At 39.7% G+C, this 27,263-nt stretch overlaps 1 protein-coding gene across 4 annotated transcripts in view; it reads right to left on the reverse strand.

Moving 5' to 3' along the window:
* The window catches only part of LOC136857857 (serine-rich adhesin for platelets), a 101,367-nt gene that overhangs the window by 50,825 nt on the left and 23,279 nt on the right, over positions 1-27,263 (reverse strand). For 2 of the 4 annotated variants that reach the window (XM_068225333.1, XM_068225331.1), the window contains exons 10-18: positions 23,776-23,829; positions 22,263-22,425; positions 21,725-21,924; positions 21,195-21,407; positions 19,596-19,661; positions 16,476-16,532; positions 7,988-8,062; positions 6,029-6,223; positions 2,130-2,289 (exon numbers count right to left, since the gene is read on the reverse strand). In XM_068225333.1, the coding sequence (XP_068081434.1) occupies positions 2,130-2,289; positions 6,029-6,223; positions 7,988-8,062; positions 16,476-16,532; positions 19,596-19,661; positions 21,195-21,407; positions 21,725-21,924; positions 22,263-22,425; positions 23,776-23,829 (1,183 nt within the window). The remainder of the gene's footprint in view (positions 1-2,129; positions 2,290-6,028; positions 6,224-7,987; positions 8,063-16,475; positions 16,533-19,595; positions 19,662-21,194; positions 21,408-21,724; positions 21,925-22,262; positions 22,426-23,775; positions 23,830-27,263) is intronic. The other 2 variants (XM_068225332.1, XM_068225334.1) reach the window with 2 other exon arrangements.

Raw genomic sequence — 27,263 nt, forward strand, 5'->3', positions numbered from 1 at the left:
AACGCCTTATTGAGATAATCAACAAGTAGGTGAAAGTGCTCAATCTAGAATATATCTTTCGTGTTGTTGTTTTAGATGAAATACATGGCCTTTTAATGGCATTGACAGTGTATTTTCGATGCTTTTATACTTATTTTTGTTTACCAGTGGTGGTATACTACGGCCCACCACCGATGGTACACATTCCATCTGGCTCATTTTTCTTAGTCACGTTGCACTTCTCCTTAGCTGCATCTATTCACCTAAGTAATTAATAACACCGGTAGTAAGAATATATATATTTGTATACTAGTGATGTCTTTCCGTCATTATTCATGGTTTCAGGAGTTCTCTCTCGTCGTTGCACGTCCTGTATTTTTGCCGCCAACCGTGATCGATAGTCAAACCGTACCCCATGATACTTTCTGGGGTCCTATGGCAAGAATTTACTTTCTCAATAAACCTCTTTTCCGGTTATACACCGTATTGAAAGTATTACGAAAATCGGTTCTATTTTATTTATTTGTACATTTTCTAATACAAACAATTAATAATTTTAAAGCTTTATTTCCTTCCCTCTTTTCACTTGAAAGGACACGGGTTTAAACATCTGACAGAAAGTCGAAATATTCAGAAGACAGTCCCACATAGCCCAATGGCTCACTCTTCCTACGATAAGAAAAGAGTTCAGACATTCCTTGGGACAAAGTTTGGCCTCACATTGAGTAAACCCCTGTGCCAGAATTAGTGCTGAGAACATGAATACTGGAAGTCTTTCTCTTTGACCCTTCTTGGGATGCTCATCGTCTTCATGGAGTTGGTTTTACTTTGCATTGCTTCGCTTTAAATTTTCTGTTCAGAAATACGTATTTGAGGTATTACAGATGTCCTTCATCCTGCAGGATCGATAGTTATTGATATATACTATTTATTGAAGTATGGCACAATAAGTATTTTAGCAGTGAGGTATATTTTAGAATATTTCATAATTATTCATATACTTTATTTGTCTATATTTGCTTGGAATAAATAGCAGTACTATATTTTAAACCTTGACAACAGGTTACTCTAATTTTCAACTTTTGCCACCTTCACATATGTCTTGGAAACTAATGATATCTTTCCGATTTCTACGTTCAGTTATGTGAATGACGTGATGTGAGGCAAAGTAATGGTGAAGCATGTTACTCGTCAGTATACTGGAAGTTGGCTGCGGATGATACTATATCCCTCCATGGTGATTAATTGTATTTACATGGATATATTTCTTTCAGTTATTTCAACAAATCCCATAAAAACATTCCTGAAATCGACCTTGTCTTCTGGAACTACGTGGAATTACACCCTTATGTATTAGTGAGCCTAGAATTTCTGTGCAAGAATTAGTGTTGGAATTAACCGCACTTAGATGTTCACGGCACCTTAGCATGAACATATATTGAAATACATTAGTGTCCGTATTGGGGTATTTACCCTATTAACAGATTTGATCCAATCTCTAAGTTGCTCTCTCATATGTGATCCCAAATTATCTCTCCTTTCAAGAGTGTATGTAGCGATCTAACAGGGTGAACTTGGGTGCAAGTCTTCCTCCGTCTTTTCGATGTCTTCCAGATACCAGAAACGAACTTTCCTCGTACAACCATGGAGTCGGTTTATTCCGGTGTCATATCAAGGGGCCATGTTTGCAGAATAATTTTATCACTTCTTTCAGCACGGTCAGATCATCTAAAAAGTAATCTTCGTAAACATTTCGAATTACAAATATGTATCTACTTAAGGCAATAAATTGCGATCTTGTCTATTCGATCCTTTGTGTGTGGTCCTTTCTTCTTCTCTGTGTATGATAATAATACCTACCAATGTATAATTCCTTCGGATCACAATTCAGGAAATTTCATTCTTCTCAATAGGTGATTTGTTGTGGTCGACTCGTTGCATGTCATCTTTTCCTTCAATACCTATTTTCTTTCTTCCTTTCCTTCTATCTAACTTTCCATATCTACATCTGTTACTTCCCTTTCACTTCAACATGATGAAATACTTGAAAAGCAGCGCTCATTCGAGAATTTAAAAGTTATCATAGAGTACATATGTAAAGTTACATTACTTAGTCCCTCATATCACAAATAATGTTAGCTGTTACTCACGAGATGAAGTTTAGTAAGAAATTGAAAAACGCCAGCTGTATATTGGTAAACTGGTCCTGTCCAACGCTCCAAGACTCGTCCAGGACAATGAGTAAATTTGATGTATTCTGAAGAGAGTGATTCAGTCTTTCAACCAGTTCAGAACTTCGTTCCTCCAGGGCTGTAAGTAAACATCAGACGCACTTAATCGGTAATCTCAAACATTTCTATGGGTCTTTATCACTGTTAAGTATGTAATAGTAAAATTAATATCTTTAAACATAAACTAGTGATCATACCATTTTAATACACTTTTATTTGTTAAACAAGCACATAAATTCGGAGGTCATTAACATATGCGTAAAAATCCTTCTGTTACCTTCCGTTAGTTTTCAAGTAACTGAACTATGTCCTTAAAATTCATATAACTCTATTTTCATATAATTAATATAGGAGGCAGGAATCCGTTAGTCGTGGTTAACTACAAAGTGTTATGTTCTACATGTACCGGCGAAACTGGTCATTTCATCATCCAGACGATTCTGGACTCGATTAAACTCAACAAAATTATAGATGATAGCCTACAAGTAACTATTTTTCATGGAAGTCCCGTAAGCATTAATGTAGCACGGTACTTAAAAAGAATATAGCAATGTCACAGCTGCGATTATAATCAAATAGCTACTTACCGAGCAAGTTAAACTTGCGGTAATGGGCGCACAACTGTGAGCTTGCATTTGTAGGATAGTGGGTTCGAACCTCACTGTCAGCGGCCCTGAATATGGTTTACTGGTTTCCCATGTTCACAGCAAGCAAATTCTGCGGCTGTACCTTATGTAAGGCCACGGTCACTTCCTCGACATTCCTAGCCCAATCCTCTCCAATCGTCACCATCTATCTATGTCTGTGCGACGTCAAGCAGCTTGTAACAAAAGTCAGTTATTTCTTTGAATGATAATATGCTTGGATATCTTAATGTACCAATTGCCTGCACATTCTACTTCAGTCAACATTGGTGTAGAGTGACCTACAGTATTTGTTAACTGATGAGTAATCTCATTACCGCTCACAGAAATGTATGTTACTTAAACAAAATCTGCCACGTCAAAGGTGATAGTACTTAAGCTTCGTCACAAAAGTTAGTATATACCTAATACCATAAGAGTATTACAGTGTCGGTGTCTGATTTTAAGATTGTGGGTTCAAACCCGGCGGAGGTTTTCGGATTTAGGAAAGGCGGAGTATATTCGACAGGTGGATGTCGTACTCTGTTGGCATATAAAAGATCTCTATTGACACTTTTGGTGTCTACCTCACAAAGTGAATTGGAAATCAGCCATAGACCACCATGTACCTTCGATATCTCCACAGGCGAATTCCACAACATTTCTGGTGTAAACTACAGTATGATGGAATATTAAACGTCAATATTGATGAGCAAGCAGCCAGATGGCGTCAAATTAAAACACTTGCTCACGTCAGCTAAGATCATACGATTAAGATTATTGTTATTATTACTAACATAAAAGAAGCATTCTCCAAATTAACTATATACTTCAGGTTTCGTTATTGCAGGACTTGATTCTTCTGCAAAGCTAGTGAATTCAGATGAAGAGATTCTGCTGATTACGCACTTGATAGAAACAAATCACTGGTATTTGATAGCTTTGTGGTAAATCATTCACTGAGTTTAGAACTATTGCCTCTTTGAGAATAATGTAACTTTAATACACGAACTAATAGAGTACATTAAAAAAATCATCTTTCCATCTGCATGCCATAAATTGCACATTTGGAAATCAAAGAAATAAGTCCTTAAACTTCATATAACTTCATTTTCGGATAGTTAATGGAGGAGGCAGGAACCCGTCAGTCATAGTTAACTACAAAATGTTATGTTCTACATGTACCGGCAAAACTGGTTATTTCATCATCCAGACGATTCTGGACTCGATTAAACTCAACAAAATTATAGATGATAGCCTACAAGTAACTATTTTTCATGGAAGTCCCGTAAGCATTAATGTAGCACGGTACTTAAAAAGAATATAGCAATGTCACAGCTGCGATTATAATCAAATAGCTACTTACCGAGCAAGTTAACCGTGCGGTAATGGGAGCACAACTGTGAGCTTGCATTTGTAATATAGTGGGTTCGAACCTCACTGTCGGCGGCCCTGAATATGGTTTTCCCTTGTTTCCCCTGTTCACAGCAAGCTAATTCTGCGGCTGTACCCTAAGTAAGGCCACGATCACTTCCTCGACTTTCCTAGCCCTATCCTCTCCAATCTGTCACCATCTATCTGTGTCTGTGCGACGTCAAGCAGCGTGTAACAAAAGTCAGTTATCTCTTTGAATGATAATATGCTTGGATACATTATGCCTTTGCTGGCGAGATGTAGTGTTTCCAGTGCACTATGTCTTCTTGTATGGGCTACATCAAATTTGTTACTTTCGTTGACCTGTCTCAGTCTCATCCTTGGCTTTGACAATATGTAAGTGACTGAGGAATGAGTGATGCTAGTAATAGCATTGCTTATGCAGCCAGTCTCTGTTATGAATGGTGTGAAAATATCGCTCATGGGGTCGGTTGGTGCATGTATTTCAGTGGGCTTGGCAGACTGATATGTAATAGCAACGGCTGGCTCAGTGAGGAAAGCAACGGGAAACTACCTCACTCCTAATTTCCCTAGTACGCCTCTTCAGTGACGCCTAGGCTATTTATAACAGCTGTTGGCGGAGCTGGAGAGGATCAAACCAGCGTTCGGGCTGAATACCCAACATACATACACCTTAATGCACAGTCCTCTTCAGTCAACATTGGTGTAGAGTGACCTGCAGTATTTGTTAACTGATGAGTAATCTCATTACCGTTCACAGAAATGTATGTTACTTAAGCAAAATCTGCCACGTCAATGGAGATAGTACTTAGGCTTCGGCACGAAAGTTAGTATATAAGTAATACGAGAAAAGTATTACAGTGTTGGTGTCTGATTCTAAGATAGTGGGTTCAAACCCGGCAGAGGTATTCGGATTTAGGAAAGGTGGAGTAAAGTCTTTTCGACAGGTGGATGTCGTACTCTGTTGACATGTGAAAGATCTTTGGTGACACATTTGGTGTGTACCTCACAAAGTGAATTTAAAATCAGCCATAGACCACCAAGTACCTTCGATAACTTCATAGGCGAATTCCACAACATTTCTAGTGGAAACTACAGTATGATGGAATAATGAACGTCAATAATGATGAGCATGCAGCCAGATGGCGTCATATTAAAATACATGCTCACATCAGCTAAGATCATAAGATTATTATTATTATTATTATTATTATTATTATTATTATTATTATTATTATTAGTATTAGTATTATTATTATTATTATTATTATTATTATTATTATTATTATTATTATTATTATTATTATTATCATAAAAGAGGCATTCTCATAATTAACTATATCCTTCAAGTTCGTTATTGCAGGACTTGATTTCTCTGCAAAGCTAGTGCATTCAGATGAAGAGATCCTGCTGATTACGCTCTTGATAGAAAGAAATCACTTGTATTTGATAGTTTTGTGGTAAATCATTCACTATGTTTTGAACCATTTTCTGTTTGAGAAAGATGTAACTTTTATACACGAACTAATAGAGTACATTTTAAAAAATCATCTTTTTATCTGCACGCCATAAATTGCACATTTGGAAACCAAAGAAATGTTCAACCTGTGAGCTGAACTACGAAACATAAAGTACCTTTGATATCTTCATAGGTGTATTCCACAACATTTATGATGCTGACTACAGTATGACGAAATACTAAAATATTGGATAATTTCCGAACTATTATGTTACTAGAAATTGAACAAATTATAGTCCCAAGCGTAAGTAAGCAATGATCTCCATCTACCTAGTACTTACTCAAGCAAGCTGGCAGTTGAATGTCCCCATCAGAACTTCCCCAGCCACTTTCAGAGCACGTCACCTCCGCATCTCCGGACAAGTCGTAACCTGATGCACAGACAAGTTGGCAGACCGTTCCTTCAGCACTCGACTCTTCTGTACAGGATGAAGACGACCAGTGTCCGTTCTCGATGTTCTCCAGGGCGTCACATACTATCATATAAATAAATATTAACTTATTCTTCAGGAAACATTGAAAAGAGCTAAATAACTTTAATAAATGGCGTACAAGATTTAATCTACCGATAACTCGCTAGTAGTGGTACTATCAACTTCCTGCAATAATTAGTCGATGAACTCAACTCAATAAACCAAAATGTTAGGATTTTTGGTCCAGAATTTTATTATACACGTTCTAACTGCTTCAATACACTATATATTTCAGTCTGATTTTAGATTCATTTCTTTTTCGCAGGTGTTGAATAGATCTGAGTGTGAATGTAGATGAAGTTTTTCTGGCCTGCAGGTTGTGGTCTTCCTCTAACTGTTGGATAGAGCGGATCCCTTGCAGATGACGGGCGCTGTTTCTAGTGAAACGTTGCAAGCTGGTAACCCAATTGGAACATGTGCTACAAACATCGACCATACTTTCTTCTATATTTATCCAGACACTTGTCGAGAAAGCCTAAGCTGTTATGTTGGATAATTGATTTTTACTACTAATCATTGTCCTAATAAATGGCACATTTGAGATAGTTTACTTCCCATTGTGTGGGGCAAACAATATATCCACGATATAACTTGCCTATCGTAAAAGGGTGACTAAATTGGGTCATCATTTGCTCTTAACTGGCATACGTGTTTTGGTGACCATGGGGCCCCTGGCAGAAACTTAGATTGGTACCAGTAAATTTGTGGCTGACCTGCTTTGGTTAATTCGTATTCTCTTCTTACCTCACGCTGGCCCTGCGTTGCAGGAGTAGCGTGCCTGCCTGTTACCCTGAGGATCCGAGTTCGATTAACCGTCAGGTCTGGGAATTTTACCAGGACCTGAGGGATGGTTCAAGTCCCACTCAGCCTACGTGATTACAATTGAGGAAGCCAAGAATAACGGCGAAGAGGATTCATCGTGCTGCCCGTACCACACATCATAACCGGTACGCCTTCGGGGTGAGCAACGGTCGACTGGTAGGTCATGGCCTTTCGGGGTAGTTGCGCCATGGGTTTTCCTCTTACCTCAGTGGTACTTGGCTTGCTGGACCCGGGACGTTTTTCAATTTCACGCCCGCCCTAACCATTCCCCCTTTTTTTTTTTTTTTTTTTTTTTGCCAATACAATAATTCACCGAAATGATTGACTTTCACGTATTCCACTTCCCATTAGTGTCAATAGCAGATGGTCGTCTAGTTGTTCTTCCCCTCTATACAAGAATAAAAGCATCACCAGATACTTTATGAATATAACGGGTAAGTGTCTGCGGTGCTTGGGTCACCTATCAACTTTCATTCGGGAGATACTGGGTTCAAATCACAATGTCGACAACCTTGAATATGATTTTGCGAAATTTCCCCGTTATCACACCAGACAAATGCAGGGGCTCTATCTTCATTATTCTACTGTCGCTACCTTCCCACTCCTATATATTTCCTACCATCGTCGCCATAATACGTATCAGTGTCTGTGTGACGAAAGCAAATAGGTATGTAATAGAAATAATTTATGATTTGTTGAAACTGTTACCAGTCACAATACGTATTAAATAGTTTACTTCACAATATCTGGGTGAAATGATGCCACCTACTGGATATGCCATCATTTCACCACCTGACGATGGCACCTAGACTGTGAAGTAAAACACTTTAAAAAATGTGACTCGTAATTATTCATAAGGAATTATTTCACTGTCAAGGTTTACGTAAAAACATGTTTATGTTAACACCACCATATACTTTACTGTGCTAAGTGTCAAATACTTACCTGAAATATTTGTCGATGTAGGTGGGGGAGTAGTAGTAGTAGTACCAGTAGTACCAGGACTGGTTGTCTCGTAACCTGTAACAACATAAACAATTCATGATTACAACAAAACTAATATAATCATTAATTGAACAACTCAAATTATGATTCTACGAGTGATCTCCCATAGACATGTTGAAATATTTCCGAGTGTGTTAACTTATACATGCAAGAATTTTGACAAGAAATGAGAAGAGAAAATTGAAACAGGAGTATTTATAAATTGTCTGTTGACCCGTTTTGTTCCACAGCTGCAAAATAAAAAAGGAGACGAATTTCAATTTTCAACTTTTTTCAGATATCTCGTATACGAACGTCCATTATATCGTCGTTGCCGGGACAAAACTTCCTATGTGTTAATATTTTTGGAGATATACTAGCCCGCAGCACATACATTATGGAAAGCGAGAATGCCTTGACCATATTCACACAATATTGTACCTTAGATGACAAAACCTTACCGGCCAAAGTTCTAAGCTAAAATTCTTCTTAAAGTGAAACAACTGCTTTATTGAGAAAGTTTTGTTCAATTCTAGTAAATTATTAACGTTATAACTACGGCTTTTCGATGTATTAATGCCCAAATTCATAACATATCTTACCCGACTGTCAACGAGATGGATAATGAAATGAGAACAAAATTGTTAAATAATTGTTCACTAATTGGTTAAGTTTTGTGCTGATCTCTCTTATCATTATTATTATTGCCGTTGCTGTCTGTAAAGGTATATTCAAGATATCTATACAACAAAAATACTCTTCTGATATATGACAGAGATCAGAACCTACAAGGTGAAAGTCAGGAGAAGTAAAGGATTTTGTTTCACCCTCCAGCAAATGTGTATTGCTCCATAGCTTACCACCCTATAACGCAGATAACAACCTAATTAATTCACATATGCTCTGATGAGTGTGACAGTACTTACTTGAAGCCTCATCGGAAGGTGTGTTTGCTTACCACCATTGTTACCATGGACAGTTCCATAACCTCTAATGGCAGATAGATTATAAGATTACAGCACACAAGTGTTGTTATTAGCTCAACAGTTTAGAGGTTGAGTCTTACCACTGACCGCTACTAGACGGCAAAATATAGTTTACATTTTAATGAATGTGCTTACTATATCACCTACTCCGGTAAACAGACAGGGGATGAGAAAAGAAAATGCGAAAAATAGCGTATGACTTATTCTTTCGCTGTGTGCTGATCTATGTGCAGGTTGCGCTATCTAGAGGGTACCTATTACCCGGAGGCCTCTCGTTCGATTACCGGCTAAGACAGGAATTCTTACTTGGATATAAGGTTAATTCGCGTTTTCTCACCCTACGTACTACGTCTTAACAAATTAGGAGCTACTTTATTGTTAGATAAAGGCTCTGGTCAAATAGCCAAGAATAACGGCCGACAGGATTCGTCGCGTTGACCAGCCGTCACCTCGTAATCTGCAGGGCTTCGGGCTAGATAGCAATCTCTTGGTAGCCCAAAGTCCATCAGGTTTGTAGCACCATAGGGCTTGTATTTGATCTTGTGTGTGTGTGTGTGTGTGTGTGTGTGTGTGTGTGTGTGTGTACTGATCTCAATTATTATTGTTATTAATTAATGAACGTGTTTCCATGGCTCATTGAACTGGATTAAAGTCACTATATATAGATAGATAGATAGATAGATAGATAGATAGATAGATAGATAGATAGATAGATAGATAGATAGATAGATAGATAGATAGATAGATAGATAGATAGATAGATAGATATTTAATAATAAAGCCAAGCTTTCAGCCAAATTGCATTGGCCTTCATCAGGGCATGTAATGTTTTGCCCCCGACAGTGAGCAAAGAAATTCTCTGAAGGGACGTGGAAGTCATACCCATACTATCCACGGCCTACCCCACTAACTGGACTCAAGGATCGTGGCGCTGTGCTGTGGTGGTTGGGAGGGAAGTTACTGATTCACCGCCCTCTGTCGACAATTTGAGTGCCTCCCGCTGTGCCATAGTGGTGTTATGCATGTATCACGATCCTTGAGTCCAGTTAGTGGGGTAGGCCGTGGATAGTATGGGCATGACTTCCACGTTCCTTCAAAGAATATTTTCTTTGCTCACTGTCGGAGGCAAACTTCACATGCCCTAATGAAGGCCAATGCAATTTGGCTGAAAGCTTGGCTTTATTATTAAATAAATATATATATAGTGACATTAATCCAGTTCATTTATTTCTTTATGTTATTATTGTTATTGTTGTAATTATTAGTGGATATAAAATATTCAATCAGTTATATTCGAAAATAGAAAAACGAAAAACTAATTCGATACATAATATACATTAAAAGCTATTATGAATATAAACGTATTTAAATCAACGATTTATCTCCATTCCATTGCGAATTAGTAGTTTTTCTCACCTTCTCGAACTAGAACACAAATCATAAATGTGGCTAGAAGTTGGAGATCATCAGTGAATCAGATTGGTCTGGTCAATTAAAATGTATTGTGTTAAAAGTAAAATACTATTAGTAGCCTCGTAGGAAATTTGTCGAGTGGTAACGTTTGTACCGTCATCTGTAATAACGTGTTGAAGATTATAATCCGAGACTTTAATACCTAGGGCTTGAATCCTAGATGTTTAGTCCTCATTAATACTAGAATTGTCCGGCTCCATGGCTAAATGGTTAGCGTGCTGGCCTTTGGTCACAGGGGTCCCGGGTTCAATTCCCGACAGAGTCGGGAATTTTATCCATCATTGGTTAATTTCCCTGGCACGGGGGCTGGGTGTATGCGTATTACGACTGAAAGATACCACCGCTGGGTTAAATTCAATTTTGCACAAAACATATTTCAAATTGTTTATCAGTACATCATTTACTTTATCATTCCACGTTCTTTACAATATCGGGAGAAGGACTTAGTGCATCATGACTAATTTCAAGGTGTTGATTATTCTCAAGCCACTACTAATTTATAACAGTTTAGGGGGCTACTTTTGAGAAGGTGATTCGATAAATTATTATAGTCGTTAACTGTTAGGGAATCAGAAACACAATATTAAGTATGATCATGTGCAAGTTAGAAAACTTAAAAACAAAAGTATTCCATTTTACAAGGTTTCTCGTCTATTCTTTGTTTTCAATGACCTCTCACGATAATTTCCATCATCAAGTTATCTCATTTATTACGATGAAAACTGGTTGCTCTTTCCACTGGCTCGGTTCACTACAAGTCCGTTACTCACAACTCATAAGAAATCTCTTACCGCAATAACCTACTGATTGTATACGTATTCCCGCCCCAATGATTCTGAACAGCCTGGCGAGTAACGGGAGAAAGTAATATAAGGAAGATAACATCAAAATCCGGTGTGGTACTCTGTTATCAAGAGGTCTTTTTGTGTGGAACAAATATCTCTAATACTTAAGTCCCTAATATATATATATATTCGTTTACGGCCATTAGAGACCACGTTAGATAACAATTACATGTTTCTGGAAGCCTTCCTCACAGCCCAGAACTTCAGCATCCTCTCTCTGGCAGCCTGTCTTCTTTCGTCCGTCCACCCACGGTTAAGTTTTGGTTCGTCATGGAATCCCTGAAATCTGTCGATCACTGACCTAAACTTTGTTCGGTTTGAGATGTCTTCCGAATTTAGTCCCACCTGTCTGAGATCCTTTCTCACCTCCCTGAACCATTTGTCCGACACTTTAGGTCTGCTGTCTAGTATTGTGAAAATCCTTTTCGTTAGTCTCTCTCATCTATTCTGAATAAATGCCCATAGAATTTAAGTCTCCGTTTTCTCATGGACTCAGTTATTCTTTCATTGTCTCGGTAAAGTTCTTCCCTTCCTCGCAGCCTATACTGTCCATCCACAATCTTTGGACCCATTATTTTGCGAAGGATCTTTCTTTCAAATTTCTCAGCTTCTCTCAGTCCCGCTTTTCCTGTCATTTGGAGGCATTCACTAGCATACAGACATTCCGTTTTAATCACTGTATTGTAGTGCCTTAGTTTAGCTCGTCTGGATATGGTTTTCTTCTTGCATATAGGATATGTCCTACGAAAAGCCGCAGCCATTTTCTCCCGTCTGGTGTTGTTTGCTTCTCTTCCATTTGTTTTCAATTGCACTATTTCACCCAAATACTTAAAGCTAGCAACTCTTTCTATTTTACCGTGTTCTGTCTTCAGGTACCGAGGGGCTGTTTTAAAGTTTGTTATATATTTAGTTTTTTCGAAAGAAATCTGTAGTCCTGCTTTTTCTGCTTGTAGTTTTAGTACATTCAGCTGTTGTATTGCTGTGTCAGTATTCCTAGATAGCAGCGCAACGTCATCAGCAAAGGCAAGGCAATTAATCATGACACCACTTTTTGACCCTCCAATGTATACTTGGTTAAGTAATCCTTTTCTGTCCAGTTCTTTTTCCCACTCCCGGATAATCTTCTCCAACACAGTTGAAAAGAATTGGTGACAATCCATCACCCTGCCTGACTCCTGTTTTAATTTCGAACTGCTTGGAGTTCTCTCCCATGAACTTAACTTTCGAATGTGTCCCAGTTAAAGTCTGCTTAATAATTGCTGTTGTTTTGGCGTCAATTCCAAATTCCACTAATATATTGAATAGCACTTCCCTGTCGACTGAATCATACGCCTTTTTAAAGTCTACAAAAACGACTACCAGATCCTTTGAGAGATGATTCTCTAGTACACGTTTCAGACTCCAGATTTGATCAACGCATGATCTTTCCTTCCTAAATCCCGCTTGATACTCGCCTAGTTGATGATCCACTTGTTCCACAAGTCTCCTCTGTAGTGCTTTAGAGAGTGTCTTATAAGTTACAGATGTGATGGAAATGCCGCGGTAGTTGTTAGGATCTGCTCTATCACCTTTTTTGTGTAGAGGATGAATGATAGCATTTTTCCAATCTTCAGGGATTACCTCCATTTCCCATATCTTTTCCATTTCTCGCCTTAAAATTGTTATTGCGATTTCTCCACCACTTTTCAGCATCTCTGCTATGACAGAGTCTTCCCCTGCAGCTTTGTTGTTCTTTAAGTCTGTAATTATTTCACGGAGTTCTTTTTCGTCAGGGGGTATTGAGTTTTCATTCCGTTGCTTTGGATCCTCTTTTGGCCATTTATTTTTAGGTTTTTCACAGTTCAACAATTTCTCAAAATATGTAGCTAATATCTCACAATTTTCATTCTTATTCACTGCCAATTTTCCATCTTCCCTTCGAAATCCCATGGTAGATGGTTGATATCCATGTATGTGCTCTTTAAAGGTCCTGTAAAAGATTCTAGTATTGTTCTTCTTAAATTCCTTGTCAATACTTCGAATTTCTTCAGATATTTGATTCCTTTTGGCTTGCCGGAGGATCTTTGCTGTCTGTTTGCGTACCTCCTTGTATGTCTCAAATTTATCTTCTGTTTTATCTGCGTACCATGCTTTATAGGCTGCAGCTCTCCTATCAATTGCTACATCACAGTCTGTAGTCCACCATCGGTGTCTGCGAGTTCGTCGCAATGGTGCAACATCCTTAGCTACACTGACTGACAGAGCAAATGCAACACCAAGAAGGAGTGGTCAGAACTTTATGCCAATTGCAGGGTAGACTGACGTCACTGAGGTATGCTCATGAAGTGAAATGCGCCACTGTGCTGCGCACGTAGCGAACGATAAATGGGACACGGCGTTGGCGAAAGGCCCACTTCGTACCGTGATTTCTCAGCCGACAGTCATTGTAGAACGTGTTGTCGTGTGCCACAGGACACGTGTTAGCTAAGAATGCCAGGCCGCCGTCAACGGAGGCATTTCCAGCAGACAGACGACTTTACGAGGGGTATGGTGATCGGGCTGAGAAGGGCAGGTTGGTCGCTTCGTCAAATCGCAGCCGATACCCATAGGGATGTGTCCACGGTGCAGCGCCTGTGGCGAAGATGGTTGGCGCAGGGACATGTGGCACGTGCGAGGGGTCCAGGCGCAGCCCGAGTGACGTCAGCACGCGAGGATCGGCGCATCCGCCGCCAAGCGGTGGCAGCCCCGCACGCCACGTCAACCGCCATTCTTCAGCATGTGCAAGACACCCTGGCTGTTCCAATATCGACCAGAACAATTTCCCGTCGATTGGTTGAAGGAGGCCTGCACTCCCGGCGTCAGCTCAGAAGACTACCATTGACTCCACAGCATAGACGTGCACGCCTGGCATGGTGCCGGGCTAGAGCGACTTGGATGAGGGAATGGCGGAACGTTGTGTTCTCCGATGAGTCACGCTTCTGTTCTGTCAGTGATAGTCACCGCAGACGAGTGTGGCGTACGCGTGGAGAAAGGTCAAATCCGGCAGTAACTGTGGAGCGCCCTACCGCTAGACAACGCGGCATCATGGTTTGGGGCGCTATTGCGTATGATTCCACGTCACCTCTAGTGCGTATTCAAGGCACGTTAAATGCCCACCGCTACGTGCAGCATGTGCTGCGGCCGGTGGCACTCCCGTACCTTCAGGGGCTGCCCAATGCTCTGTTTCAGCAGGATAATGCCCGCCCACACACTGCTCGCATCTCCCAACAGGCTCTACGAGGTGTACAGATGCTTCCGTGGCCAGCGTACTCTCCGGATCTCTCACCAATCGAACACGTGTGGGATCTCATTGGACGCCGTTTGCAAACTCTGCCCCAGCCTCGTACGGACGACCAACTGTGGTAAATGGTTGACAGAGAATGGAGAACCATCCCTCAGGACACCATCCGCACTCTTATTGACTCTGTACCTCGACGTGTTTCTGCGTGCATCGCCGCTCGCGGTGGTCCTACATCCTACTGAGTCGATGCCGTGCGCATTGTGTAACCTGCATATCGGTTTGAAATAAACATCAATTATTCGTCCGTGCCGTCTCTGTTTTTTTCCCCAACTTTCATCCCTTTCGAACCACTCCTTCTTGGTGTTGCATTTGCTCTGTCAGTCAGTGTATATTAGCCATATTCTCTCGAATATCCTCACAAGTCTCCATTTTCTTCTCCCGCATACGTCTTTGAAAGTCGTTTCTGTTTTCTTGAAGTTTTTCATGGTTTATTTTTATTGACGCATTCGGAGAGAGTCTCTTCTTGTTTAGCGGTAACGGCTTGAATTTTATGCGGGTCAAGAAGTGATCAGAGTCAAGATTGGCTCCTTTCCGTACTACCACATTCATAATTTCTTTAGTGTTTCTCCTTGAAATTGCAACATGGTCCAGTTGATATTCACCTAGGTCTTTCCCTGGAGCGCACCACGTTTTCTTTTTCCTTGGCAGTCTTTTGAAGTACGTGGACATTAATTTAAGATCGAATGTCTCACATAAGTCAATAAGTCTCTTCCCATTCGTATTTGTTCTGGTGTGAGCTGGATAACCACCTACTATTTTTCGGAACTGACGTTCTTTCCCAACCTGCGCGTTGAAATCACCCATCAGAATTTTGACATGATTGCTTGGCGTCTTTAGCAATTCATTCTCCAATTGATCCCAGAATATTTTCACCTTATCAGGATTTTTTCTGTTGTCTTCATTTATGGGGGCGTGTGCATTGAATAGTGTGTATCTCTTGTTTGCACATTTCAGTGTTAGAGTGGAGAGTCTATCAGAAGGAGAAGAGAAGTCCGTTACGGAGTCAATAACCCTTTTGTTTACACAAAATGCTGTGCCAAGTTGCTGCAGATTTCTTCCAATTTTTCGTCCAGGTTTACCCTTAAAGATTCTATAATTTTCTGAATCAAACGTATTAATATCAGTAAAACGCGTCTCTTGCACTGCTAGTATTAGAATATTCTGATTTTCCATTTCATCCAAAGTCCGTTTTAATTTCCCCGTCCTAAGTAGAGTCTGTATGTTGTAGTGATGTTTCTTTGTCCTTAAGTCCCTAATAATAATAGTAATAATAATAAAAATAGAAACTTGATCTGTGTTTCCTCTGTCCACGCTAGGCGTAATGTCATCTAATGGAGAGAGTGTAAAGAATACCCCAGAGGAGTAAAGACGTGCCCTCAGTGCACAGTCAAGATTTTTCAAGTGATCGTGCTTATTTCTGTACAAATCATCACATGGAACCATACATGAAAGAAAAGATTGCTGAAAGTCTTAAGGAGAGGCTAAAATCCGTTAATACTGTATATCGTGTGTGATGAGCATTAGCCTGCTAGTAGAACTACATCCAGTTGATTATGTTTTATCTTCGGGCGTTTAGTATCTTTAACAATATATTAAAAATATCAATACGATAAAAGGAGACGAAATAGCCTTAGTTTATGCGGAATAAAATGCTCTATAATATATCATCAGCGACGTAGATATGAATAATAAAAATATTTATGAATTTTCCTTAATTCCAAATCAATAATATAAATACTGAATATGCATAAGAATATGCAAATTGCCAATTAGTCATAATTTTTCTTCTTTACTCTAGTATTCTCTAACAGGTATTAATTACTTACCTGAAGTACCTTCTGAGGACTGGTGAGTAGTACCAGTGATATCAGTGGTCATTGAGCCTGTAACAATTCATAGTATTCAGGACTTTAATGCAAGGAATATTACGAATATTCGTATTAATAGTTGTAAAACCTATCACATATAAATTATGTTGCAGTATCTTGTTTGTTTCCATGGATTTTTTTTACTAGTGGCTTTACGTCGCACCGACACAGACAGGACTTATAGCGACGATGGGATAGGAAATGGCTAGGAGTGGGAACCAAGCGGCCATGGCCTTAATTAAGGAACAGCCGCAGCATTTGCCTGGCGTGAAAATGTGAAACCATCTTTAGGGCTGCCGACAGTGGAATTCGACCCACTATCTATCCAATGCGAGCTCACAGCTGCACTCCCCTCACCGCACGGCCAACTCGCCCGATCCTCCTTGGAATGTGTACGTTTTGTGGTAGTTAATGAACGGCCAGTATATCAGTGCTATACGATCTTAGTGCTACTTAATAGTGAATACCGTGAACAATTTTTTCTGAAAGGAACATTAGGTGATAATATTATCTAGTGTCCTCTGGTACTGAGCAGACAACTTTCATCAAGATTTACTCGTACGTGATGGTACAACTGCACCCATCCTCTTAGCTTGCTCCAGATATTCTGTACTGTTGACGAATCAGTTGCTGTTGCAAGTCAGGACGCAGGTATTAGTTGATTCTCATGAAAGAATGTGTATTTTCCCGTTGTCTAATACGTCCTGAATTATAATTTGAAAGTGTGGGTGGATGGTTCAAGCATAAGTGTTTCTCGTTACTCACGAGATCCGATGCAAAATTGAGCAGGCCAGAACTTCTTTTCAGAGACTTAGAAAACTTTTGACAAGCCGTGACCTTTCCATTTCACTACGGACACGACTACTCCGGTGCTACGTTTTCAGCATTCTGTTATACGGCGTTGAGGCATGGACACTAACTGAGACCATGTGCAAGAGATTGCAAGCATTTGAAATGTGGACGTACCGAAGGATGCTCAAGATACCTTGGACAGCTAAAATGACCAATATAGACGTTTTGCACCGTATGAACAAAGAACCAGAAATTCTCACTACCATCAAGAGAAGGAAACTAGAATACTTTGGTCATATGATGCGGAACTCTATATACCACCTTCTGCAAGTAATACTCCAAGGGAAAATTAATGGAAATCGTGGTCCGGGGAGAAGTAGGACATCATGGCTCGGCATCTTGAGCCAGTGGTTTGGGGTGACAAAGCTTACTCTGTTCAGAACAGCTATGAACAAACAACAGATCATGCTAATGATCGCCAACGTTCTGCGAGGACATGGCACATGAAGAAGAATAAGTTATGATAGTTCTGACTCCAAAATATCCCCATTAAACTTGGCTACATGCAGACCCTACACACTGCACATCGTTAATTTTCTCTATAGGTCATGTTACAGTCTCGATAAAGCGACTGCTTTCTAAGACCCTGACGTGCTTTCAAGCCCATCTCGAAGAACAGGTGGTACTCCGTTTGCTTATCGAGCATCATTTGACCTTCACACTCACCTACGTGACCCCTATTGCAGATGAACGCGTTGTTAGTCCGTGATATTGCTCTATCTAATTTGCCTAGACTCGATCTGCATTATAAATATACACATCAACGACAATAATATTTCAATATTGTTCAATGATTCACACAGTCGTATTACACTGAGTGGCCAGAAGTCATGGGAAGACACCGAATGTGATATCAGTAATGAGTTGCTCCTCCGCGAACCCTCAAAGCGGAAGCAATACGGCGAGGCACCGACTCTACAATGTGTTGGAATCGTTCTGGAGGGATCTGGACCCACGCATCTTGCACTGCTACCCACAATTGGTCTTGTGCATTTGGTGCGGGGTTCATTGAGCGCACACCAGCATCGACAGCATCCCATAAATGCTCTATTAGATTAAAATCGGGGGATATAGTGGGCCAATCTATGGTCTAACTTCACTAGTGCGCTCCTCCAACTATCTGCGTGCCACCACAGAGCGGTGACATGGCGCATTATCGTGTTGAAACATGTCATCTCCATCAGGGCACTCTACGGCCAGAAAGGGATGCAGATGGTCTGAAAGGATGTCCACATAATGTGCACCTGTCAGAGCTCCATTCAGATGGACAATGGGGCCTAATTGCGACCATGAAAACGCCGTCCAGACCAGAACTAAGCCACCTCCCGCCTGGACATAACCTTGATAGCACGGAGGATCCATAGCTTCGTAGGGCATACGCCACACTCTCACTCGCACATCAGCTCGATACAACTGTTATCGGAATCCATCGGAGCATACCACACGCCGCCACTATTCCATGGTGCATTGTAGATGTTCGCGGGCCAATGTACGTCCTTGAGCTCTGTGTCGAGGTGTCACCAAAGCAACACGAAATGGTCATCGGCTGGTGAAGCCCATGCGGTGCAGTTGCCTCCTTACAGTCTTGGTAGAAATGGATTCCTGACTCCCAACATTAAACTGGGTGGTGGTCTGAATCATGCCGATGCGCCGTGCGCCGATGATCACCCCACGTTCTAAGTCGGTTAACTCGCGACCTGTTGCCATCTTCACGACACTGATGTCTGTGACTGACTGCTCAGCTACACCGCAGCTAGCCGCAACGCTCAGTGTCATACACGGCACATTTTCTAATGGGACACCCCTTCCCGTGACTTGTGGCCACTCAGCGTACGACATTTTGAAAATGGTCTAATTTTCGTGAATGACAGTGTACTTTCTATACTTTGACAATATATTCACCAAGACACCTCGGCGGGACACTAAAGGAAGGAAATCGGGGAAGATCGTTAATTTAAGGTAATTTATGTACTGCTATTCAGTTAGATGAGCAGTGATCTTGTTTGATTACCTGATGTTTTTGCTATGTTAACGTTGCAGACAGGTCATATTACCAAACATCAATGAAAAATCAGAACATCAATTATATTTATGGCTGTAACTACTATGTTAATCGGTCAGGAATTGGTCAAGGAATTAAAGGCAAAGACGGAGAGGAGGGTAATAACAATCAACCAATATATAATCAACTTACTTTTATGTGTTACAGTATTTTTTATTGCTTACCTGTTGTTTCGTCTCCTGTTGGATGGGTCGTACTGGTACTGATGTCACCACTGTTTGTTCTGTAATCTACGGTAACAAGAAACATAATGTATCAAGCATTGCAACGTTAAGACCTAAATTCAACTGCAATCGCCTAATCAATCGACAAGTGTTGAATTGTCATTGCATTATAATACTGTTAATCTCATGCTCTATTTATCAGATTTTTAATTCCTGCTTTCCTATTCCGCCTGTCAATCAAGTCTAATGCTATATGGGTACTAGCTTGAGGGAATGTAAGTAGACTAACCCAACTTCAGTAGTGTGCAAGTTTCCTATGTGTACCTAATAAAGCGTAGATTTTGGTATTTCCACCAGACTCTCCCCTTAAGAAGTAATTTACAAGTAAAATTATATTTTGTAAAAGGTAACGATTAAAACATTAAAATACCTAAGAACATAATATTTACAATTAATTAAATTAGGCCACTTTTAGTCAATTACTACGCAACTCTGCACATTATGTATATTTTCTTCTTTATAGTTTAATAATTGCATTCTTCAATTTTCAAATTTTTCCTTGCAATTAACTAATATCTAAAGATCGTTTTTTGTAGAAAATATTTATTTTCTGTAATTACTACCAGGGGTAAATTATTTATATTTAGTCAGCCGCTTGGTGAACAATAACTTTTAGGAGTATTCATCAGTGAGTATTATTGAGAATTGCCATAGAATCTCAATTTCACTGAAAGGAATTATCCGATGTATCACCTTTACGAAGTTCGAGTGAGAAATCTTGGGAACCTATTCTAAAGACTGTCAGAAGGGGAATTTTATTTGATTTCTCTACTCATTTTCATTTTATGAGTCTGATGTTACACTTTTCTTGTCCATTAAATAATTTTTCAAATCCATGGCAGCACCGGAAATATGAACCGAGCTCGCTGGCCGGAAATTCTACTTGGCATTCCGTCTAACTTATGAAAAGAAGACATAATGATCTACTTTAACCCATTCTGATTAATAGTATGCAGCTCTAACTATTCAAGTAAATATTTCCTTCTTAATAAATAAATATACTGTAAGCTTATAATATTCCTGGATAAACACAAAGTCGTAAAGTAAATATTTCCTAAATAAAATTAAATATAAAAATCGTCTTATAGTTGACGAATTTACATAGATATTGAAGAAGTCTACGTTATCATTTTAGATAAATTATTTCGATATTAGAACAAAATATTTTATGAGCAGTAATGTTGAAAGCCTGTATTTCACGAATTTATTAATTAATGACCAAACACTTGTTTATTTCATACAATATATATATAGTACTTCACTTTTAATCCAATGTTTGTGCAATTGAATCAGAATTAGGGTCTCGAGTTACTCCCTACAATTATTTATATTTTGCGCTAAAAGATGCAGTTTTCCTGCATAATTATATTATTTCTTCACAGAGTTTTTTAATGAAAAGGTAGTATTCCTGAATATACAAGGGTCTGTTTATCTTAACACCTTGGATACTGACAGGAAAAATTTGAAGTTACTCGAAATATTATGTACGGGTATCCACTAAATATTTAGTGTATATCCAATGAATAACAATTTACTCACTTTCACTTATATAGACGATTGTTGAACTGAAAATCTCCCAACTTTGGAATACGAAGTACAGAGAACTACCTTCTTCATTTACAGACGAAATGGAAATGGCGGCGTTGCGGATTGCTTCTCCCACAATCACGGGAATGATAATGTTTCCTCGAGCCTGAATCAATCTCGCCTCACCCGACCCGTTAGTGGAACTCTCGGTACCAGATATAAGAACTGAAAAAAAAAGTAATTGAAGGAATTAACAATTGTCACTTACGTAGTAAATAATGATTATCTTAATATCAAATCTACACACCTATTCCACACATGCGCATTATATGGTCTTCATTTAATGTAATTAAAGCTTTAATTAATTTAGTCCTTCTTTGCCACACAAATATGAATACTCTCGCGTGCAACTCATCACATTCGAGCAGCCAGTGAAGGATGTTGGACTCCATCGAACATTGAACATTGTGATTCACTGAAGTAATTACGTGATTCGTGTAAGAAAAGACCAAAACACTGCGCTGGACATGAAAGTTACTTACCAACTAAAGTTCGCCTTCTGCTGCGCCGTATGTCTGAGAAGGAGCGGTCAAGAACATTAGCCATATCACTTCCGTCCCTCGAAGAATACTGGACATCATCCACTCTCTGAATAAATTCAGAACTTTGGTATTCATCTAAAGGAATGACTACGTCAGCAACGTCATTGTAAGTTGTTAGTCCAAAGAAGGAGATTCTGGAGCTGTAGGAAAACGTTAATCTTCATAAATAAAATAAATACACTTAGTTAACATCCACTACTGAAATAATAACGTGTACGCCTATTCTAGTGCACTTGAAATTATTATAGGTATACATTTTTACAAATATTAAGTAACAGTTATAATCCAAATTAACGAACCTGGGCTCATAATTAATTGTTCTTCTTTTAGGGAAATAATTTACCACCGAGAAATAATTGTTATACTCATCGAAACTAATAATAGTAGTAACAGTGTAGGTATGTTTGTTCGTAATGTATGTACTGTACATACATATGTTTCAGATAGTGTAGTTTATGGATACTAAAAAGATACTCACAAGAGAACCTCTGTGATGACTTTGACAAAATTCAGCTCCGTGTGAGAAAATGTGGCTTCTCCAACATTCTGAGAAGAGTCAACTATGAAGAGCACTTGTTCAAAGTCTCCTTCGGTACTATTCAAAAGGTTCAGAAATTCATCACCGATTTCTTGAGGAGTAGCTAGGAAAGAATGATTATAAGTTACTTTAGTATTATTGTTTACATTCATTCATACGATATTATCATTACATAATAAAGTTGTGTTTTTCATCTATAGTATTTACTTAGTCACGCTGTTATCGAAACTTCTCACCCTAGGCCAGAAATAAGTACCATGTTAATTCCTGGGGGCAAAGGCTCTGGGGTTTGAGCTAACCGCCGTACGCCATCATGTGGTGAGGTGACGGATAGTGAAAGCCTCTACTTTCCACTCCTCCAAGGACCTTCATATCCTGTACAGATATGACCTTGATTTCGTATTTTGTTACTGAACCTGTAATGTTCAAGTAAGGGAATGAGACATTTACAAACAGAGCCGTAATATGGCTCAGTGGTTGTATACGCTGTCCTAGAAAACGAATACTACCATAAAAAAGAAAAGCAAACTATTTGAAAATAAACATTATTTGTGATACCATATGCTCTTTCCATCTTGTGTACCCTTTCTTCTACTGCAGATTTGTCTAAACTATCTTCTTGAATTATTTCTCCCAGATATTTGAATCTCGTTACCCTTTCCACTGGACCAATATCTGTTGCCAAATATTTTATATCGTTCTTGATGTTTGTAACAAACCGGAGTTTTAAATGGATTGGCCCCGTGGTGTAGGGTAGCGTGCCTGCCTCTTACCCGGAGGCCCCGGGTTCTATTCCCGGCCAGGGCAGGGATTTTTACCTGACCTGAGGGCTGGTTCGAGGTCCACTCAGCCTTCGTGATTAGAATTGAGGAGCTATCTGGCGGTGAGATAGCGACTCCGGTCTAGAAAAACAAGAATAACGGCCGAGAGGATTCGTCGTGCTGACCACACGACACCTCTTAATCTGCAGGCCTTCGAGCTGAGCAGCGGTTGCTTGGTAGGCCAAGGCCCTTCAAGGGCTGTAGTGCCATGGGGTTTGTTTTTGTTTTGTTTGGTTTAAAGGGATAGCTTGAGTTCTTTAGGTCTCCAAATTCCTGGGTAGTCTGGTTTGGCAGGAGACTGTTCAGTTTTTGTGGCTGAAATTCCTGTGTCTTCAAAAAGTATCACTTTCACATACACATTCAAAACTGAAATTCAAAATCTTCTAAAATTACTATTTTATGAATCTAGGCTCGCTTGACCAGAAAATTTTCTTTCTTCATAGAAACAATGACAACCTATGGATATAATGTTGACAATAACAATTTCTGAATCGTATAATAAGATTTTGGTATAACTGGTTATGTGGCGACAAATCGTGAAGGGCCATATTTAGAACTTTACTTGTAACGATGTTTGAAAAACAAGTTGCTAGTTGCTATACATATGCTCCAAAAGTTGTTTGTTTACTTACTTGTTGTTGGAATTTCAGTTGAGTGATGGTTAGCATCACTAGTAGTACCACCACCTGCAACAAGATGTCAAGGATTGCCATTGAAATAACACTTCAATTACTTTCTATTTTGATACTCAATTCCATCACATTTCCTGCATAAAAAGAACAGCGTGGACTGGTAAAACCCTTCGTCGTCACAATATGAAGCAAGGTATTCATTTTATGTTGCACTTTTCTTTGTATTACAATTACGGTGAGCAATTTTCGTCTACCTATGATTAATATTGCAGTAGGTATAAAACATCAGCATATAGGACCCGTTTTGAAACCCAGTATACGGCTCATAATCTTTCCTTGAATGAAACAGCCAGTTGTCTAGTTTGTAGAATCATCAGTTATTTCGTAATGTGAAACAAAATAACAAAAATAACCATCGTGAAGAAAGAGAATGTATTAATGGAAGTAAATTTTACAGCGTGTGCCTCGTCTTTGTACTTTTGCTTCATAACACTGTCAAGGTCTGACGTCGTTTTCACAGTCTGATTTACACGATCACTTCAGTTGTTTGATTTAGTACTGATCCCCTCCAAACAATTCGTTAGACGCTTCCTTGGACATGATTGTAGCAGGTTTTCCTATTCCATGGGCTGTCAACTTTCTCGGCAATGAGGGGCTAGTTTAGAATATGGAGTCTAATAAAACTCCACCATATTCATTTTATATCAGCCGAGTTTTGCGCCTGCAAACACCTGTGTGCTCCTTAATCAGGGGAGAAGCAATATTATTCCGTTCATTCGAGTAAAATTCCTTTTTCACAGAAAATTTGTGGATTTACATCACAAGGTATTGAAATTAAATTGCATATAAAGGAATGATAGCTCATATTTGAATTGTACAAACTGAGCAGTTTTTTCTTCTTTTGGTTCTTCCTAAGTAGCGTCCCAGATTAAGACAATAGATACTTCTAACAGAAACTCTAATAAATATTAGTTTCTCTACTTAAGTAGGAATAGGGGCTGCCTGGCCGAGGCTGTAAAGGCGTGCTCGGTTCGCCCGGAAGGACGTGGGTTCGAATCCCAGTCAGGAAGTCGAAAGTTTAAGAAACGAGATTTCCACTTCCGGAGGTGCATATGGCCCTGAGGTTCACTCAGCCTACACCAAAATGAGTACCAGGTTAATTCCTGGGGACAAAGGCGGCCGGGCGTAGAGCTAACCACTCTACCCCATCACATGCCGCGGTTAACAATGGTGGTAGCCTTTACCTTCCACTCCTCCAAGGGCCTTCATGGCCTGTACGGAGGTGTCTTTGTCTTTGTTTTCTGACTTAAGTGTAGCCCAACTGAGTGCCTCGGACGGTAGATTGTTGATCTTCTGAGCCCGCGGGTGGTATTTGAAGGTCCTGAGATACGGTATCCATTTCTCAGTTGATATGTTGTCACGTAAATGAACTCCTGCAGGACAAAATTCTAGAAACTTAACATCTCCAAAAATAGTTGATGGGACGTTAAATCAATAACATTATTTTATTTAGCAAGAAACATGTGTTATATACAATGGACACCAGCCTATTCGACTCGACAGAAGGAGAAAGCACTGTCTTGGGTACTGAAATAGTAACAACAACGAAATGCATTCCACACCACCCTGAACACATGATCTTTCGTTGCATGGAGAAGCTATTAGCGCATCCCTTATTACATTGTTTCCGAGGCACGTAATCTTGTTTCAATTACGGTGCTAACAGTGTTGTGGCTTTAGTACATATCCCTTGCACTTGACTATGCTATCTGTAAAGTACGGGGAGATAAAATGTGAAAATGTATGTTTTCGGATTAGAAGACAATTTGGATCTAGCATTGTTTTCAATAACAGCCCCAATATGAGTGTAAACTCAAAATTTTATTTCGTTTAAGCATACTCTCTATTGGAGGTCTACATAGTAATGTCACTGTCTGTCTGTTAGGTCATTAGCCCAGAGGCTGGTTGGATCCACAAATAGCACCACCAATGGTTATGCGGTTATAAGGAAACCTCAAAAACCAATGGAAGCACCAAAATGAGTCGTACTAGGCAAGATGAGGAGTGAGGTAGCTTGCCATTGCTTTCCCCAATGGGCCAGAAAGTGCTATTGCAGCACGACTAACCCTATGAGCAACACCTTTCATAACACTCAAACGCACTAGTCGTGCTTCGAATGTCATTACTTAGCACCACCATGCCCCAGCAGCTTTCATATAGTCACAGCCATGGATGAGACTGGGACTTCGGTGGAAGCTACACTTTACTCTGGCCTGTGCCAAGGGATGGCTGCAAAAATACTGCAGCCATTAAGAAATGACAGCAGGCTAAATAATGTCACAATTCTTAATATAAATGGTCGAAATATATAAAGTAAGTTACATTGAACTCCAGTCTCTTAATTCTTAAGCTGATAATTTAATTTCATTTCGTGTGGCCATTTCTAGTCGAGTGCAGCCCTTGTAAGACAGACCCTCCGATGAGGGTGGGCGACATCTGTCCTGTGAAGGTAACTACGTGTTATTGTGGTGGAGGATAGCATTATGTGTAGTGTGTGAGTTGCAGGGATGTTGGGGAGAGCACAAACACCCAGCCCCCCAGCTACTGGAGTTAACCAATGAAGGTTAAAATCCCCGACCCGGCCGGGAACCGAACCCGGGACCCTCTAAACTGAAGGCCAGTACGCTGACCATTCATCCAACGAGTCGGACTCTTAAACCGATGGTATATCGTAATGAGCCGTACTAGAAGTGAGGTATCTCGCTATTGCCTTCCTCACTAAGCCAGAAAAAGCTATTGCAGCACGATCTGACTTTTGAGCAAAACGATTCATCATATCTAGACACACAAGTCGTGCTCCGTCTGTCATTATTAAGCAATATCCATACATCGGCAGCTTCCATACCGTCGCGGGGCTGAGTGGATCAGAAGGTAGAAACGCTGGCCTTCTGCGTCCAAGATGACAGTGCGGTGAGTGTCTGCAGTGTTGACATACGTCAGCCTCGTGTCGGTAAATTTGCCATCATTTAAAAGAAACCCAGTGAGATAAAATTCAAGCACCTTGGCGTGCCCGAAAACCGTAAAAGCAGTTAGTATGAAGTAAATATTATTATTATTATTATTATTATTATTATTATTATTATTATTATTATTATTATTATTATTATTATTATTATTATTCCATACCGTCATAGCAATAAATGATACTGGGGCTTCGGTGAGTGCTACATTTTGTTTTTTCCTGTGCCATTATACGGATGGAAAAATACGGAATGCATCAAGAAATAGCAACATGATCATTATACTCCGAAAATAAAAGTGGCAGTCAGTAGATCCTAGATTTTTCACTTGTAATCGGTTAGGATGCTCACTTAGTTGGCAAGTAGTAAGACGCGTATAGTCCGCTCTACTGCAGAACTCTTGTGTGCTACTCGCTTAAATAAGTTTGTATTCATTCTGTTATTGCTAAAGAATATGGGCTGTTGTAA

The sequence above is a fragment of the Anabrus simplex genome, chromosome 1 (assembly GCF_040414725.1).
Source record: "Anabrus simplex isolate iqAnaSimp1 chromosome 1, ASM4041472v1, whole genome shotgun sequence".
NCBI classification, from domain to species: Eukaryota; Metazoa; Arthropoda; class Insecta; order Orthoptera; family Tettigoniidae; genus Anabrus; species Anabrus simplex.